Consider the following 20180-nt stretch of genomic DNA (forward strand, 5'->3'; position numbering starts at 1 on the left):
TTTGTAATTGGATTCTGTCAAATAGAAAGCTTTTTGGTCATTATTAGACTTGCTCTACTCTTAATTCGAAACTTGCACCAATCATCGGTCATCTCTAATTTTCTGTTATTGTTGATTGGCCTACAATCTTTTCATTTGTATGATTTGTAAGATCTGGTTTTGTTTCTGCAAAGTACCAAGAAAGAGGACAAACTATTACACTCTTTTTGAAGGCAGTCACTGGAGATATGTTTCAGTTAACAACATTCTTGTATTTTCTTAGATTTTAAAAAGAATTAAAGCTGGAAAAAAAAACGTCAATGTAACGCAGAAAACAATATAAACTCTGCAGTTGTAACACACAGTTGCCTGCAGGTGGAGCAAGAATCATGTTTTCCCCACGTTTCTCATTTTGGAACAGAACTCTTAAGTTTGTTGTGACGGATTGCAATGTATGATTACTGTGCAGTATTGAGAAAAATGTCTTAGCTACATGTCACATGACTCGAGTGATCTCAACAGTGTGTAGTTGGACTAGAAATAATGTCACGATGTCCAGCTAGTTCTCAACGTGGGCATTTTTTGTATTATGCGCTGTATGGCATTCAGAATTGCTGCTAATGATGGTAGAAATGGACATTTGTGTTTGACAGAGCTACCTATCAGCTGTATGTGTGTGTGCGTGATTTAAAATCCTCAGTTATGTGTCGATATTACCTCCCTTATTTAACCGATCATGTCTTCATAAGCTGTTTCCGCTTTTTGTTTCTGGCCTGTTAGACTGACGTGTCGCTGTGATGGAGGGAGAAGGAGAGAGAAAGAAACACAAACCTGTCTGTCTCTGTGTGTATGATATGAACTCATTTACTGTAATAAAGTGATGAAACTGTGTTCAGAGTGTCTCTGTTGTTTCTCCGTTCCTTGAAAAGGTTAAGTCCAGCTGTGAGTTAGATTAAAGTTTTCACAACTCAAGGCTTTCATAGCGGCTCGACCTTCTGTCATGAGATAGGTTATTCCATCGCAAATCTTCAGGGACCTTTTGCTCGATCACCTCTGATTTTCTTTTTTTTATTATCAACTATTGAAATGTAAAATTATATGGGAAATTTTAGATTTATGTATCAAATGCTAGATGAATTTAAAAATTGTCAACCTACAGTGGTGGAAAAATTTTGGGACACCCCATGCATTTGTGAAATATTGCATTAAGAATCACCCTCAGGTCTTGAAGTGCAATTTCTTTGAGTACAGTCACAGCCAGAATACTAAACAAATCCTAAAAAGCCATTAAAACCTTACAATTGATTGGTTCCATAAAAATACATATCTATATTATGTTTGTCTATAGTATATTTTTCTATATATTTTTATCTGATTTTTTTATTTTATTTTACCTTCACTTTATACCCTAATAGTCTGTGTTGCCTTGTTGTTTACCCCTTTATTGAATATTCATGCTGATGTAACAGGTTAATTTCCCTCCGAAGGATTAATAAAGTCACCTAAATCTAATATATAGTAAATATGTATGTAGTATTTATCATTTTTAGATATTTCTTTTAATGCCATTTTTCCAGTTGTCCTGCACTTTTAACCTGCAGGTGCAGTTCCGCTCCCGTCCAGCAGGGGGCGCTGCTCGGTTAACTCTCGGCTTGAACTTCCTCGAAGTTTTCTCTGGCACTCGGAAAAGACAACGACAAAGGAGCGAAGGCAGTCGAATCTCGAAGGTAAATCTGTCTAAAAAACAACAACAACAACAACAAAAAAAATCTTACTATCACACATCTGTAACTTATTGAAGAGCCGTCTAATGTAGAATTTTATTAAAATCTGTTCATTTTTATTACGACAAAACCGCGTTGTCCAGTAATTTACAGTCACATTTAATTGTAGATTCTTCAGCTAGCCGAGCTAACGGCGTTAGCAAGGCGGCGCCGGTTGAGGAAAGGCCCGTTCTGACGATGCTAACAGTTTTCACTAAACGGTTGTTTTGTTTAAGTTTTAGTGGGAAACACCATCAGATATGTGGCTGTAGATTAGTTTAATCAACCAGCTAGTACGTTGCAGTTAATTATAAGCAACACCCAATTGTTTCAGCAGTCGCATCGTGAGCGGCTAACTGTATGCTAACTGTAAGCTAGCTGGCTCCATTAGCTGCCGTTGTGTTGTGATATTATTGAACGCTAAAAGATGGAAACCGCTAAATTAAATCAACAGCCAGTTTATGTAATCGGCACTGCTATTAGTTGGTGGTAAAGTTTGTATTCAGCTACTTAAAGTCGACGTTAAGCTCATGTAAACTTTACTTTAGTTCGTATTTCTCTCTGCGTCTCACGTCTTGTTTGGTATTGAGCAGCAGTGGAAGGAAATAATTGGATTTACTTTGAGGTTTATAATGCAAATAATACTCAGCAGATTCACTGTGAAAGTTCAGGTGTGGAGAGCTAACACTGTGTTATATAATTCAAAGGAACCTCATCCCTGCCTGGTTAAAGATTAAACTGATATAAACTTAAATGCATCAACATTTATGTTCCAGTGACATATACATTTGTGTCGATGGGAAATTCTGCTGCATCAGTGCGTCTATTTTTTCTCCTTTAAGTGTATTTTAATGCTGGTAATTATGTGCTTTTGTAACTCTATGAGACGATAAACATCCAAATTTTATTCAAGTTAAGTTTGCCATGTGAAATTTACATAAAATTTTCTATCAGAAACCAGCGGCTTCCTTAAAGCGCATATTTGCACTTGGAGAAAAAGTAGGACGGCACAATATCAGAAAAATCACGGTATATATTGTGATATAAAAATATACATTAGTTTGCACCAGATGACTGGAGTAACTGTTTGAAGAAAAAGAAACATTTCAGAATAATTTGGGAGATTTTTTTTTAGGTGAGTGCATATGCAGCAATATATAATATATATGCAATTACACCAATAAATAAATTCCACCTGTACTCAGCTGACAGTTATTCAGATGCTTCTGACTAAAACTGAAGCAGTCTAATGCCCAGTTTCATTAAGGTTGTCATACTCAGTTTTTGTCAGCTGACTTAGAGAAGTACGGATTCAGCTGTGTGGTCATTTTGGAGACTGCAGTTTGTGATGCTTCTGAACTTTGCTGCATCATACTGACTGGTGATTCTATTTGTTGTTGTTTTGATGTCAAATTGAAAATTGTTGTCTTCGCTAAGTTAAGGTCAAAACTGAGAGGATTTGCTGCTCTTCTTCATTTTTGTGAAAAGGAGCTATTTCAGATTGTTAAAAGAACTGAATTAAAGACTTAAATTGAGTTTATTTTTGGAAATTGTGTAATGAAAATAATTGTTAGTTGTAACCCTGATAAGCACCAGAAAGTCCCCGCAGCTTGTTAAATATAAACTTGAATCAACACTTCTAATCACTTTAAACAAACAATGGACATTTGAATTTAATAAAGGTTGGAGTGGTCGTACGGCTAATGTGTTAGACTACATCAGTTTTAGCTTGATGCACGTGATAAACTTACAGTTGTGTAAACTTTCCTTGTTATATTAGGCAAGACATAATCTAGACTTGATGTGTTTACAGTTAAGTCTCACAGTTTGCTTGACTGTAATATCATGTAGTTTTATCAACAGTGAGTTTCTACTAGATAACATAACACTTCTCTCTGAAATGTTTTCTTGCCAAAATCATACTCATTAATTTGACTCTTATGAGAAGCTTTCCACAAGGTTTGTGAATCTGGCTGGAAGAATTTGTTCCAACTCACCATTATGGGCTCTGTGTTGGTTATTTTAGTTCTTATGCTCCAGATTAGATAAACAGCATTTATTGTATGGACTTTTTTTTGTCCATGTTGTATTGAAACATCAAAGTGTTTCCAGAAATGTGGAAGTGCGGTATGTAATTGTCGTTGTGGATCTATTAGAACTAAGGGCTTATCCCAAGTCATCAAAAGCAGCCCGATGTAGTGAGGAGTGTACACATAGTTTTGGGTCAGATTGTATTCTTAAGTCATGTAGAAACAGCAGGAAAGAGAGAGCAATCATCCATCCATTATCTATACACCGCTTAATCCTCATTCGGGTTGTAGGGGGCTGGAGTCTAACCCAGCTGACTTAGGGTGAAGGCAGGTGACACCTGGACAGGTCACCAGTAGGGCTGCAACTAATGATGAATCGATTCATTGTCTAAGCACGATATGTCATCAAAAGCGGACGTGAACGCGCAATACAGCAGAAATCACCGTCCAAGCAGAGCAGTGAACATGGACGGACATCCACGTTGCATGTACATGTATTATATATCCACGATACAGCGCGGACATCCATGCTGTATCGTGCATATATAATATATGCATATATTATACACCGCGGATGTCTGTGTTCTGCGCTCTGCTCGGACGGTGATTTCTGCTGCATCCACTTTTGATGATGTATCGTGCTCAGACGATGAATCGATTCATCATTAGTTGCAGCCCTAGTCACCAGTCTATCACAGGGCTAAACATGGAGACAAGCAATCACACTCACACCTACGGACAATCTAGAATTACCAATTAACCTCAGCATGTTTTTGGGCTGTGGGAGGGAGCCAGGGAACCCAGAGAAAACCCATAGGGATCTTCTAGCTGCAAGGCAACAGTGCTAACCACCGAGCCACTGTGCAACCCGCCAGCAATCATATTCAATTTAATTTTAAGCCTTCATTACTCTCAGAATAGAGAGATGCATCAACAGTCTGCAGTTAGTCTGTAACAGTGACATTATTCATGCCAAGTAGTTGTTTTCTCACTAAAATGACAGTTCAAAGTAACCACACATGCTCATCACATCCCTAAACATATTAAAATGTATGAATTTCTTTTATTATGTAGGACACTAAAGCTGTGGTTTAAGATTCAGACTTCAAAAGCAGAGAAATCTTCACATTCTAATTGGTCACGTTTGTTTCTCTCCCTGCAGGTCGAAGCTGAGGGCCATGGCTCGTGGGCAGCAGAAGATTCAGTCCCAGCAAAAGAACGCCAAGAAGGCAGCAGAGAAGAAGAAATCTCAGGGCGCTGACCAGAAGACTGCAGCCAAAGCAGCGCTGGTCCACACCTGCCCCGTCTGCCGGGTGAGTCTGAGACACCGATACCAGCTGAATACTGATCAGATTTATGTGGAGCTTTAAGAGTTTTCCACTGAGGACTCTGTTTCCTCCCCAAACTAACATTAGACCTTTCTGTATTAGGCAGTTCAACATTCACATGCTTCTAGACTTTTTGTTGTAACATTAAGATGATTAACCTTTTAAGAACATGAGCTTTCCAGATTCTCATAAAGCCCAGAGTTGTGAATTAGGACCTCCGTTGTTTAGATGAAGCAGTTTCACATCTTCTGCTGCGGCATTAGGTTAGATTAATTAATGTTACTGTTGACCTTTAAAAACTGTAGTATTAGTAAACTTAAGCCCCAAATCTAGTTAATGAGATTTGATAAGAGATTCAAAACAATTAGAATATGCTGAAATGATATTGAATTTCTTATTTATAAGTTACAAATTTTTGTTATTTATCACGTTTTTTTAAAGACATTTGGCACTTGTCAGAAATTTTCTGAAACATTTACCCGATTTTACAAAGTTTGCTCAGAATTGACTTGACAAATCTAGTTTAACTAATGATTGTAGCATGACAGAAAATAAAATTAGCTCATACCTTGTTTGTCTTTATTTTAGACACAGATGCCCGACCCTAAAACCTTCAAGCAGCACTTTGAGAGTAAACATCCCAAGTCCCCGATGCCTCCTGAGCTGGCCGACGTTCAGGCATAAAGGCCTCTGACTGGACCTGAACCTGGGTAGGTTCTACCTGAAGTGCTTCTAAACTGGACTAAAGTCTGATTTTTCTTTCTAGTATTCTGTATTTTTGTAGCTTTAGGCTGGGGTTGCACCAACAAAGGTTAATTTAAGAAAAATAGAGTGTAGTAAAAGGGTTAGGGTAGGTTTAAAATGAGAGAATCTAGATTTAAAATTCATCAGAGCTCTGTTACACAATTAAAAACTAAAACTCATTAGGTACTCATTGAACCCAAGCCTATTGGCAGATTTCATGCATTAGTCTTTTAAAAAAAAAAAAAAAGTCACCAAAATTAAATCATTTATCAAAGCAAGAAACTACAAAAACAGAAATAATTTAAATTTTCAGCTTTCTGATTGTCTGGGAGCACCTCATCAATGACTTAAAGTCACCTCAAGGAAAAACAGGCAGAAATTTGAGATATTACACAGAAATCACATCAATCTATATGTCTCATTCAAAAATTTGACAAAAATAAAAACTTTGCGTCGGATTCTATGTAAAGAAACAACACACTGCATCTGAGAAACCTTTACTGAGCTACAATTTAGAGTTTTCTGGTGAACTGCAGGCTGTGTTAAAAGAAAATAGAACATACTTTCTTAATAAAATGAATGCCTGACAAATCACTTTAAATCATTGTGCCTTGAAATGTGTAAATACTGTATATTGACTTTTCATACATTTAGTGTTCTATAGATTTTAAAATTTGAAGTGTTTTTTTTGTAGTTTTGTAGAGCAGCTGTTTTACAGTTTATACTAACCTTCATGTTAATCTGAGTACTAACCTGCCTGATTTGTCTTTTTTGTTGTATGTAAGCTATTAAATATTTGAATTTCCCTCAGGATTAATAAAGTATCAATTTCAACTTGGAGTTCTAAGTCTAGCTGTAACATAACTAAATTTTATACAGATTTAGAGTGTAAACTGAGGTCTAAATGTAATCAAGCTTAATTTTACGCTTGTTTTTGAGTTTGGTGGAAAACAATTAAGAGTGAGCTGTGATTTTAATTGGGTTTAAAAATGAATCCTTTTGGTGCAGCCCTGCAGAAAAGCTAAGATGGAATAAAAAATAATACTAGCAACAGTAACTTAAAGTGGATCAATCACTGCTCATACAAACAAACCCCTAAGAACAGCCCACACCTGTTTCTTCAGATACACAGTGACCACGGACTGAACGTTGAATCCCCTGAAGGATGATGAACTCTGGGACCTGTCAGTATTCACGGATGTCGGGTCGGGTCAGGATGGGATGGATGTGTGTATGTGCTGTGTACGTACATGTGTGTTAGTGTAAGAGATAAACAGTAATGATGGGGGCAGACGTACACCAGCAGCCCATTTTTTATATTTATTGTGTACCTAACTACCTTGGTATTCCAGATAAAGGGGGGAGGGGAGATTCCCAGAAAGCAGGACCAGTGACTGAAAACAGGGAGTTCTGAAAAAGCTACAATGGAAACTTAACAACACAGGATATTTTTGAGCGTGTGGTTTAGCTGACGGCTCGAAACACTGTCGTCCACAGGAAGAGACGACACACGTCACTGTAGATCTCACACACTCGGACGCGGCACAGCTGTCGGGTTCAGACGAGCCATTCCGTTTTGCACAACCTCCACAGCAGTTTCATGACCACTGGCTTCTCAAAACATGCAGTTTTATTAGTGGATGGAACCCCACAGCTCTGCATCCTCCGTGCTGCTGCTGCTCCACACTCAGTAACGCCTACAACAGTACCTCACGTTACACCACACAACAGCAACTCTATTACGTTTTAGTTTTTTCTCCAGATTTCTTCCACTTCTACCCCGTTTCAGGCTCGTTACCGTGGCAATAAACCCATCTTTGTCCCTGCTTCGGTTAAACTAGGACCAGATTTATTTTGTAACCCTGATTTTTTCTAACGCACGCAGCTCTGTGCTCATTTTGACACTTTCAACTGTTAGTTTGAAGAAAATGAAAGTGGCCCCGATGACTGAGTGAAATTATTTAGTTGAAGTTACTGCCAATATTATTAATGACCATTTTGTTTGTTTGTTTTTCTTCTGACATTCACTAGCTGGCAAAAAACTAAGCCAATTTGCTTTCACTGTGCTATTTTTATTTTATTTTTTTTTACCCTTTTCAATAAATTGAACAATGTATTTAATGTGATCTGTCTTCTTGGCTGACTTTGTTGAACTTGACGAGGCGATAAAATACACACAGGACCGCACAGGTATGTTGTTTATATGTAAATGATGAAGTTAAAATCAGTGGAACTCCTCTTTAACTCGCTGCTTTTAGCTTATGTGACTCAAGCTGTTTTATCTCCTTCTTTAAAGACAACAGATCCCACAAACAGAATCTAAAGAAAGAGATAAAACTGTTTTTATTCCTCAGTGGAAAAAGGACTCAAAGTAAAGCAGTGAAAATACTCTAAACAGATGCTGATTCTTCTTTTTAGGGGCTAAAATATTGCTGCTGGAACCGTCCACAGCCAGTCGTCCTGTCTGCTGAGAGTATGCTGATCCTCATCTACTGTAAGTAATAAACTGACTGTGAATAAGTTCCTCATACAAAACTCATTCTGTAGAAACCAAACTGTTCTTTAAGCTTTGGCTCCATGGCTGCAGTTCTTTATTTTTAGTCTTGCAGCTGAAATAGTTTTATCACTTTCAGCATCAGAAAATTAGACAAAACAGCAGTCGCTTGTCAAAGTAGTTGATAATTAACCTTCATTTAAAAGTTTACTTTGTTTAGAAAAAGGAAATGAAAATGTCAGTAGTTTAACTTTGTTTTAGCTGCTCATGAGAGAGTTAAGTTCCAAATTTTATACATTTTGCCTCGATTATACTCCCTTGTGGACACATTTGTTGTTGCTATGCTACTTTCTAGTCTGCTTGGAGAACGTCTGTTACATACATCAATGTTCAAAAGTTTGGGGTCACCCGGACAATTTCATGTTTTCCATGAAAACTCACACTGTTATTCATGTGCTAACATAACTGCACAAGGGTTTTCTAATCATCAATTAGCCTTTCAACACCATTAGCTAACACAATGTAGCATTAGAACACAGGAGTGATGGTTGCTGGAAATGTTCCTCTGTACCCCTATGGAGATATTCCATTAAAAATCAGCTGTTTCCAGCTAGAATAGTCATTTACCACATTAACAATGTCTACACTGGATTTATCATTCATTTAATGTTATCTTCATTGGAAAAAAAGCTTTTTTTTGAAAAGTAAGGACATTTCTAAGTGACCCCAAACTTTTGAACTGTAGTGCACGTGTGCTTTTTACTGCATTTGCAGCATAGTTGCTGTGCAGATTTGTACATATTATGAAATGTACATCCATGGAAATAACAATAACTGTACAGGTGGCAGTTAGACCAGTGTTCAAATGTCCATGCAATGTAAGTTTTATCATCTGCATGAGTCTGCAGCAACCAAAGGCTCTACATTTTGTCGTGAAGTTAAAATTAGCTTTGCATGGATCCTTGGAGATGCAGAAAGTGCTACTCTAGTCTGACACATCTAAGGCTAGTGTTTAGATCTGCCAGGATGTAAATTTCATTACCTACACAAGTCTGTCTGGCCACCACAGCAGCCTACATGGAATATATAAAAGCTTTTAGAGCGTTGACTCCAAGCTAACTAGAAAATCGTGTAATAACTGTTTACAATTGAGTACTATATCTTGGGCTTAAAAATGGCATTTGATTCTGTTATTTACAGTCCAACTCAAGCCATAAAGAGACAAGACATGTTTTTATTAATGGAATACATTTTAATCTCTTCATATACATTTCTGCGTTACAACAACAGTAGTGCTGTGAGTTAATCTCCTTACAACAAATCAGGCATCACTAATGGTTCATTAAACCATCCAATATCATTTGCCTTTCTGTCGTTAAAGACGGAACCTGTAATAAACTGAAGTCTGTGTGGTTGTATGCTGGTGAGACAAATTCTGTTAAAAAAACATTTGAATTTAGATGCAGATTTGGGAACGGTTTCTTTCAGGTGGGTTGTATGAAGCTCTTATTCATAGTCAATGTGTTACCTTCAGTAGAAAAAGGAAGCTTGTACTATGTTTAGAACATCTTCACCACTTTCCTTGCTGTCAGACGGCTCGTTTCTTTATAATTATAATTATTTTCTCTGAACTTCTGTATTTCTTCCTGTGTTGCACAGCTGGAACTGTGCAGGAATAAAGACGTTCTATAGATGAGAAAATGTCACACCAGAAGAAACACCTGCCTGACAGTACGGTAAAGTGGTGAGAATATTCTAAATAAAGCAAATGCTGATTGTTTCTGTTCACAGCAGCACATAGCTGAGCTTCTTGTTTACCTCATACAACCCCACTGCAGAGAAACTAAACCGTCCTCTTTGAGAGTCCAGATGTTGAATCAGCCTCATAGACAGCCGCAGGTCTTCACCACCATGTTGCGATGCTTCTTCAGGATCACGTTGTTGTTGTCGTCGTAGAACAGGACCGAGATCGGGCTGAGCTTTGTCGGGGCGCAACACGCTTTAGGAACCTCGTCAGGCTTCAGGAGGTGAACCTGACAGAGCAGAGAAACACCTCGTTAAGATTTATAGTTAGGTTTTATACAGAACAGTAAAACTATTTAGAGCTTTCACTCACTGAAGAACACCAACATAGGAAAACTCTGTTACTAATAAGTAAAAAGCCTGCATTTAAAATCCAACTTCACAATCTGAAAGTAACAAATTGATATTATGTGCAGTTATGTAAAATAGTTGAGTGGTTCCCATTCTCAGCATATACAGTTGAGTCGAATTGAAAATGATTTCTTGGACACAGATACAATTTATTTTCCAGATAAAATTGGATATATTGCCAAAATAGAAATATGTCATGATTATCTCAACTTAATAAAAGAACAAAATCAAAACTATTTTTGAATAAATTAATTTTATTATTGTTTAGCTAATTAGAAAGTGGTTGTTACTAAATTTGGATGGTTATTTAGTAGACATTTTAGTGATATCCAGTCATTTTTTTATTAATAAATGATTATTTCCATAAATAATTATGGAATTTGTAAAGACATGATCATAATGAACATAAAAAAACATTTTTTACTTTTAATAAAAATGTATGCAAGATATACCCCATGAACTTCAAAAGTCCCTCTATTTTATATTGACTGTGCTGTTTTTGTGTAACGCTGCATAATGTTGATGCTTTAGCTGTAAAAGCATTTAATTTAGCTAAAAACTGAGAGCAGCCTCAGTTAGACTTAGTTCTTTTAGGTCACAAGCTGAATTGAAACAGATCTTATTTAACATTGTTTTAGATCTTAAAGAGACAGTTTGGTTTCTTTTAATATGAGGTTCTTATCAGTTGTCAGTGTGTTATTTACAATAGATGAAGCTAAATAATGAACTGTTGTGGACAGGAACACGTGCACCTGACTTTTTTTTGGCTTTATTTGACAGGTTTAGTTGAGAATCAGACAGGAATGTAGGGAAGACCTGCAGCAAAGGGCTGTGAGCTGGAATCAAACCCAGGCAGCTACATGGGGGAATATAGCCCTGCAGCTGGCTGACTCCTAACGGGGGCTATAATTCCTGCCACAGCAGCCTGGGTTCGATTCCAGATCACAGCCCTTTGCTGCAGGTCTTCCCTACATTCCTGTCTGATTCTCAACTAAGCCTCTGAAATAAAGCCCAGAATACCAGAAAAAATAACTTAAAAAAACCCTGTTAAATCCTTTTTGTAGTGTTGTATTTTACTCACCACCTGCTGGATGAGGGCGTGGTTGGTGGCGTTCATGCAGGAGCCCAGAGGATAAAAACATTCTCCATCACAGTAGTACGCTGAGTAGCCGGTTGGAGCCAAAACCCAGTCCTGACATCAACAGAAACAAAAGTCATGAGGCAGAAACACTCACTGGAAAATAAAACTTTCATGCAATCTACAAAAGAAAACATCACAGCCGTCTAATCTGACATCAGATAAGAACCGATCTGGTGAATTTTATTACAATAAGACATCACACAGTGGAACAGGCTAAAAAAAATAAATGTCACTTCATTTTTCATCTTACATAGAAGCAATTAAACATGTCACTAGTCGAAAAACTTGGACACAAGAAATAAAATCAGGAGTTAAAAACATCCTGTTTTGTATGACAGTGAAGAGTCGTTGCTTAATTCCACCACTAGAGGGAGTCAAACCTCAAATAAAAGATTCTATCAGGCGTAAATAAAGTCAAATACTGTTAATGTCTATATTTTTAGAAGTATTTAAGTGAGCAGATCCTATTGACAGCCTAAAATAACTATTAATGTATAACTACTGAAACTATAAATCTGTGACCACAGAATAAGAACATCAGCTGTAACGTATTAAAGTTTTTTCATCACTTTTCACGACAGAATTCTAAACATCTATTAGTTGCTAATTATTAAATTAACAGATTTTTTAAAAAATCACCTGTTAATCTATTTTTTAGGATAAAGTCTAAATTCTCTGATTCCAGCTTCTTTTATATGGATATTTGTAGGTTTCTTTCCACCTCTGTGAAAGTAAAATGAATATTTAATAAGACCTTTTATAGATGAAACCACTAATTCATGAACTAAACGACAATGAGAATAGCTGCTACCATGAAACTCCAGTCATTTCTTGATAGTAATTGTTTAAAAATGTCAAAGTTTTTGTATTTTCTACAGAATAAAAGTGAATATGTTATGTTTGACTCTTTATATAAACGTCAGTAATAATGTAAGAACGCAAATAATTCCACTTGGAGGACAAAATTAAATGGAAAACATCTTTTAGTTTTTAAAATGTCGTTTAAAATTGTCTTTTCTGAAAACTGGAATAAAACCAAGTGGAACTAATAAAACCAGACTAATATAAATGAAGAAACTTTTGAAACTGACCTTCCAGCCAAGATCACTGAAGCTGACGTAGAGTTCATGTTTTTTACAGGGTTGACCGCCGTTGTTAGCAGGACTCCGATCTGGACAGAGAAAAACATTTAGTAAGATCAAATACTGATGAGATTCACAGGATAAGATTAAAACTATTCACTTGTCCAACTATATTTTGTGTATTTTAAGGTTTTACTACAGTTATTATCATACCAGTGAGGTTGGTTTCCTTATAATTTCATTCAAAATCTATGCAAGTTGTTCCTTTTTAGTTGTCTTAAAACAGATTTTAGAAGCTTAACTGGCTGGATAGATCGTTCCACATCTTGAAAATGTTCCAAACTAACTTTTAAAGCCACAATCTGTGTAAAGAACCAGAGTTTAATGCGAGTCTGTGGAGTCTTACTGTGGATGCTGGGCACCGGGAGGTCGTATTTGAGTTTCTTCTTGCGAGGATGAGGCTTGACGGCTCGCGGCGGCCGACAGGGAACCTGACTCTCCCTGAAGAAGGTCACCATGAAGGGCTGCTTGGAGCGAGGACCCCGACGACCCACCAACCCGATCCAGCCGGCAGACAGGGAGCGGTCTGCAGGGAGGTATTTCACATCACATGAAAACACTAAACACATTAGTGAGCCGAGAAACATCGACTTTGGTTTAGTCCGACTGCTGTTGTTCAGCTCAGACTCTTGCTGTGTGAAATTTAGATCAGTTACAGTGGGTTGCAAAAGTATTCACACCCATGACCAAAACTCAATTTCTCAGAACAGAACAAAGCAAAAGTGAGTTTCACCTGTTTATATGAAAGGAAATAGCACAGACACAACAATCCATCACTGTTTTTGTTCGTAAGCACTCTTTCCTATGAATAGATTGCAAAAGTCTGTATTTCATTGTTGCAAAAGTATTCACACTAAGTCATTAAGTCACAGTCAGTACTTGGTTGCAGCTCCTTTAGCAGCAATAACAGCTTCCAATCGCTTTGGATAGCCAGCAACGAGTTTTGCGCAATGGTCCTTGGACAGTTTTGCCCACTCCTCTTTGCAATACTGCTCCAGCTGAGTCAGGTTACTTGGTGACCTTCGGTGGACGGCAATCTTCAGATCCCTCCACAGGTTTTCTATCGGGTTGAGATCTGGGCTTTGACTGGGCCAGTCTAGAACCTTCACTTTCTTCTTCCTGAGCCATTCTTGTGTCACTCGAGCCGTATGTTTTGGATCATTATCCTGCTGAAAGGTGAACTTCCTCCCAAGGTTCAGGCTTTTTGCAGACTTGAAGAGGTTTTTCTCCAGGATGTCAATATATTTCGCACTATTCATAATCCCTTGCACACGGACAAGCTCACCAGGACCGGAGGAAGAGAAACAGCCCCTGAGCATTATGCTCCCACCTCCATGTTTCACGGTAGGGATGGTATGAGCCGGATCATCAGCTGTGTTGGCTTTGCGCCAAACGTACTTCTTGGTGTTCAGGCCAAAAAGTTCTATTTTCGTTTCATCTGACCAGATCACACTTTCCCACATAGCAGGAGTGTCTTTCAGATGTGTGGTAGCATACTGCAAACGAGCCTTGAGATGTTGTTTCCTCAGATATGGCTTCTTCTTTGCGACATGCCCATAGAGACCTTCCTTGTGTAAAGTGCGGGATATTGTGGACTTGTGTACGTTAGTCCCAGCACCCTGGAGAGACTTCTTCAGGTCTTCAAGAGTGACGGAGGGGTTTGCTCTGGCTTCCCTGAGCAGTTTCATCTTGCCTTTTGCCGTGATCTTGGAGGGACGCCCTGTTCTTCGGAGGTTCATAGTGGTACCATGGCGCTTCCACTTCTGGACCAGTGATGCAACAGTACTTTTTGGCACATTGAGTGAACTTGCGATGGCTACATAGCTTTGCCCATCTCTATGCTTCTCTACAACTTTCTTTCTCAGGTCTTCTGACAGCTCCTTGGACTTCATGACTGTTGTCTGCTGACAACCATGGGATGACTGTGGACAGGTGAATATCGGGCACTATTTATAGGGAGAAATCAAGCCTATACAAGTCACAAGTGACTGAATACAGTCCTGTGACACTGTGATGCAATAGTTTATAGTGTGCAATCATTTTCGACTCAAAATAACATCTTCGGTGCAAAGGTGTGAATACTTTTGCAACAATGAAATACAGACTTTTGCAATCTATTCATAGTAAAGAGTGCTTACGAACAAAAACAGTGATGGATTGTTGTGTCTGTGCTATTTCCTTTCATATAAACAGGTGAAACTCACTTTTGCTTTGTTCTGTTCTGAGAAATTGAGTTTTGGTCATGGGTGTGAATACTTTTGCAACCCACTGTATTAATTAACTCTCTGAACTCAGAGCAGTTTTTGGCCATTTTTATGGCTCCTGTCGCATTTCTACTCACGGTGGGCTCATTTTTCACTGCAACATAAAGCCTTCCGTCAGCTATAATGCCATAAATCGGGTGTCAAACATAAGGCCCGCGGACCAAAACCGGCCCACCAGAAGGTCCAATCCGGCCCACAGGGTGACTTTGGAAAAATGTAAAAATTACAGAGGTGAAAATGAATACTTAGTGTGAAAATAATGAAAGACACTGAACATTGTGCTATATAATGTGAGCTTCAGTACGACAGTTTGGTTGAGTCCTACTGTTGATGTACTGCCACGACTTTTATGCATTTTTTATGTGAGGCAATGGTTCCCATTTAGTTACCTTTATTTTATTGATAGAGTGTGCTTTATTTTCCTCTAAATTACTCGACAGGGTGTCCCTAAAGTCTGGACACATAGGAAACCTCATTAACTATAATAATAATATGACTACTGTAGATAATAAGAGTTGAACTGGTACTCCTCAGTGGACATGAAAGATGGACATATGGAAAGATAGCAGATGAATTTAATGCCCGTCACTCAAGGAGGATTCCACTTGGCTTTTCCACGGTGGTTAAAAAGTTCCGAGAAACGGGCAGTGTCATTGACAAACCCCGTTCTGGACGACCAACTGTATGAGCTGAAACCAAAGAATTGGTCATGGCTAAAATTCATGCCAGCCCTAAATCATCACTTCCCTAACCCTGTCTTTCGATATGTCCATCCTTCATGTCCACTGAGAGGCACCACTTCAGCTCTTTCTTCTTTCAACAAAGCCTTATTTATTCTGTGGAGGCAAAATAGAGTTAATGAGATTTCCTGTGTCCAGACTTTAGGCACGGCCTGTATTTTATTGCCACACTTGTCTCCTCTCTGCTTAGTGGAAACGCAGATTAGATAAATGAATATTCAATGAATTTGTATCATGAGATGAAATAACTTTTGTGTAGCAAGATTTTTTTTTTTTTTTTAAATACAGTGCAAACAAAGGCTTTTTTTGGCCAAATTTTAAATAATTTTAATAAAAAAATTATGATTTTCAGCTTAGATTTGGTCAACTTTCTAAAGAGACTAGCACATCACAAACACACATAGCTCAAAGGAAACTTGAAAATCCGATTATTCTTACTGTTTTACAGTTTCTGGCTTATATAAATTGTGGAATTCTGTGATTTTTTTTAAAAAGATGACCCACCAATGGGTTTTGGAGTTCAGAGGGCTGACATAAATCACTGTAGGTGAGTTTTGTGTTTGTGATGTCGTGTTGTGCTCCAGCAGTGAACCCACCTTCCTCGGTCTCCACATACAGTCTTATTCCCAGGTTGCTTCGAGGGTGGAGCAGCCAGTGGTTGGAGGCCGAGGTGACGTCGAAGGCCAGCCAGCCCTCCTGACCTGCAGGAACCGACTGCATGTCCAGCAGCACCAGCTCTGGTTCTCTGTGGGCGGAAGAATGATGGAAACTTACACAAACTGCAAAAGATAATAATGCTGGTCCTTCATATTTAATCCAACACTCCAGGACTTTTTAACAGGCATACTGTACTACGTTTCTTATGACATCCTGTGCTTTCTATTGAGATTTTTGCAACATACTATACTATGACTTTTATTTAACGATATACTATGACTTTTTTTTACCACTTACTATACTATGTTTTTTTTTAAATGACATACTATACTATGACTTTTTTATGACATACTATACTAAGACTTTTATTTAACAATATACTATGACATTTTGTACAACGTACTATACCATGACTTTTTTTTGATGACATGCTATACCATGACATTTTCTTAGAACATACTACACTATGACTTTTTTAAACAACATTTCTTACCACATACTATGACTTTTAATGACATACTATGATGGGGTTTTTTTTTGGACAATGTACTATGACTTTCTTTTTTTTTCCAAATACTATACTATGACTTTTTTTTTTACCACATACTATACTATGAAACTTTTTTATGACATAGTTTTCTATGACTTTTATTTATTTATTTATTAACTCACATAGTACGGTTACTATAGTAAATACCTATACACTGTCTTGCTATAGCGAATACCTTGTTATATTCTCTTGGTTTAGCGAGACACTCTTTGTATTTTGCTTTTCTCACTTCACTTTCCTGTTATTGTCTTATTCCGAATTTTTGACCTGTTGTCTGTCTGGTGTTTCCACAGAGGGGTACTGTTGTTGTTGCATAAAGCACTTTGTGTTACGTTCTATTTGTATTAGAGGAATGAGTCTCCACACTTCATGCTCAGATTGCTTTTAATTGTTAAACAACAGACGTGTCTATGCAGCTCTTAGCTTCTAGTGCACAGTGTGTTTCTCAGGTGCATTTAAAAAAAATTCTTATATAGATTTCATTTTTAAAAGAAGTCTGATTGATTGAATTGAAAACTCGACTATCGAGAAACATGACGTACAGAACAAGATTAACAATAATAGTACTATACACACACTATACTGTGACATTTTTTACAACATACTACACTATGACTTTTTAACGACATACTATACGATGACATTTTTTACAACATACTACACTATGACTTTTTAACGACATACTATACGATGACATTTATTACAACATACTATACTATGACTTTTTTTTACAACATATACTATGAAATTTTCTGACCACATACTATACTATGACATTTTGTTTTACCACATACTATACTATGACTTTTTTTTAACGGCATACTACACTATGATTTTTTTTACAACATACTATACTATGACATACTATGATTTTATTTTACAACATACTATAAAAAATTTTCAACGACATACTATACTATGACATTTTCTTACCACATACTATACTATGACATACTAAGTAGTATACTATGGCGGTTTTTTGCGCCAAAATTCATGATGATTTTGTTTTCAAAGAAAACCTTTCTGGAGTGTTTTTCATGGCCTATTTTACATTATTTCATCATATGGCACGTTTTTACAACATTTTGAAAAATCACATTTTTTTTCAACATAGTATACTATGGCGTTTTTGCGGCAAAATTCATGATGATTTTTTTTTTCAAAGAAATCCTTTCTGGAGTGTTTTTCACGGCCGACTTGACATTATTTCATCATCTGGCACGTTTTTACAACATGTTGAAAGATCGCATTTTTTTTCGACATAGTATACTATGGCGTTTTTTTGCGCCAAAATTCATGATGATTTTTTTTTTCAAAGAAATCCTTTCTGGAGTGTTTTTCACGGCCTACTTGACATTATTTCATCATCTGGCACGTTTTTACAACATGTTTGAAAAATGGCATTTTTTTTCGACATAGTATAGTAAGGCGTTTTTTTGGCGCCAAAATTCATGATGATTTTTTTTTCACAGAAAACCTTTCTGGAGTGTTTTTCACGCCCTCCTTTACATTATTTCATCATATGGCACGTTTTTACAACATGTTTGAAAAACGGCATTTTTTTTCGACATAGTATAGTAAGGCGTTTTTTTGGCGCCAAAATTCATGATGATTTTTTTTTGAAAGAAAACCTTTCTGGACTGTTTTTCACGCCATGCTTTACAATATTTCATCATATGGCACGTTTTTACAACATGGTTGAAAAATGGCATTTTTTTTCGACATAGTATAGTAAGGCGTTTTTTTTGCGCCAAAATTCATGATGATTTTTTTTTCACAGAAAACCTTTCTGGAGTGTTTTTCACGCCCTCCTTTACATTATTTCATCATATGGCACGTTTTTACAACATGTTTGAAAAATGGCATTTTTTTTCGACATAGTATAGTAAGGCGTTTTTTTTGCGCCAAAATTCATGATGATTTTTTTTTCAAAGAAAACCTTTCTGGACTGTTTTTCACGGCCTCTTTTACATTATTTCATCATATGGCACGTTTTTACAACATGTTTGAAAAATGGCATTTTTTTTCGACATAGTATAGTAAGGCGTTTTTTTTGCGCCAAAATTCATGATGATTTTTTTTTCACAGAAAACCTTTCTGGAGTGTTTTTCATGCCCTCCTTTACATTATTTCATCATATGGCACGTTTTTACAACATGTTTGAAAAATGGCATTTTTTTTCGACATAGTATAGTAAGGCGTTTTTTTGGCGGCAAAATTCATGATGATTTTTTTTTCACAGAAAACCTTTCTGGAGTGTTTTTCACGCCCTCCTTTACATTATTTCATCATATGGCACGTTTTTACAACATGTTTGAAAAATGGCATTTTTTTTCGACATAGTATAGTAAGGCGTTTTTTTTGCGCCAAAATTCATGATGATTTTTTTTTCACAGAAAACCTTTCTGGAGTGTTTTTCATGGCCTCCTTTACATTATTTCATCATATGGCACGTTTTTACAACATGTTTGAAAAATGGCATTTTTTTTCGACATAGTATAGTAAGGCGTTTTTTTGGCGCCAAAATTCATGATGATTTTTTTTTCTCAGAAAACCTTTCTGGGGTGTTTTTCACGCCCTCCTTTACATTATTTCATCATATGGCACGTTTTTACAACATGTTTGAAAAATGGCATTTTTTTTCGACATAGTATAGTAAGGCGTTTTTTTTGCGCCAAAATTCATGATGATTTTTTTTTGAAAGAAAACCTTTCTGGACTGTTTGTCACGCCCCCTTTTACATTATTTCAGCATATGGCACGTTTTTACAACATGTTTGAAAAATGGCATTTTTTTTCGACATAGTATAGTAAGGCGTTTTTTTGGCGCCAAAATTCATGATGATTTTTTTTTCACAGAAAACCTTTCTGGAGTGTTTTTCACGCCCTCTTTTACATTATTTCATCATATGGCACGTTTTTACAACATGTTTGAAAAATGGCATTTTTTTTCGACATAGTATAGTAAGGCGTTTTTTTTGCGCCAAAATTCATGATGATTTTTTTTTCTCAGAAAACCTTTCTGGGGTGTTTTTCACGCCCTCCTTTACATTATTTCATCATATGGCACGTTTTTACAACATGGTTGAAAAATGGCATTTTTTTTCGACATAGTATAGTAAGGCGTTTTTTTTGCGCCAAAATTCATGATGATTTTTTTTTCACAGAAAACCTTTCTGGAGTGTTTTTCATGGC

The 20180-nt window shown here is 36.9% G+C and overlaps 2 protein-coding genes across 2 annotated transcripts in view; one reads left to right on the top strand and one right to left on the bottom strand.

Moving 5' to 3' along the window:
* The first annotated feature begins 1588 nt into the window (after nucleotides 1-1588).
* Nucleotides 1589-7970, top strand: zgc:91910 (Zinc finger protein 706-like). Its single transcript, XM_023262150.2, has 4 exons — nucleotides 1589-1706; nucleotides 4935-5085; nucleotides 5689-5810; nucleotides 6969-7970. Exons 2-3 carry the CDS (start codon nucleotides 4951-4953, stop codon nucleotides 5782-5784), a joined length of 231 nt encoding a protein of 76 aa, XP_023117918.1. The 5' UTR covers nucleotides 1589-1706; nucleotides 4935-4950; the 3' UTR covers nucleotides 5785-5810; nucleotides 6969-7970.
* A 1582-nt stretch (nucleotides 7971-9552) lies between these two features.
* The window catches only part of bmp8a (bone morphogenetic protein 8a), a 25948-nt gene continuing 15320 nt past the window's right edge, over nucleotides 9553-20180 (bottom strand). The window contains exons 3-7 of the mRNA XM_055017611.1: nucleotides 16376-16524; nucleotides 13122-13301; nucleotides 12725-12804; nucleotides 11574-11684; nucleotides 9553-10371 (exon numbers count right to left, since the gene is read on the bottom strand). Of these exons, the coding sequence (XP_054873586.1) occupies nucleotides 10222-10371; nucleotides 11574-11684; nucleotides 12725-12804; nucleotides 13122-13301; nucleotides 16376-16524 (670 nt within the window). The 3' untranslated portion in view covers nucleotides 9553-10221. The remainder of the gene's footprint in view (nucleotides 10372-11573; nucleotides 11685-12724; nucleotides 12805-13121; nucleotides 13302-16375; nucleotides 16525-20180) is intronic.

This window comes from Amphiprion ocellaris, chromosome 15 (genome assembly GCF_022539595.1).
Source record: "Amphiprion ocellaris isolate individual 3 ecotype Okinawa chromosome 15, ASM2253959v1, whole genome shotgun sequence".
In the NCBI taxonomy this organism is placed as follows: domain Eukaryota; kingdom Metazoa; phylum Chordata; class Actinopteri; family Pomacentridae; genus Amphiprion; species Amphiprion ocellaris.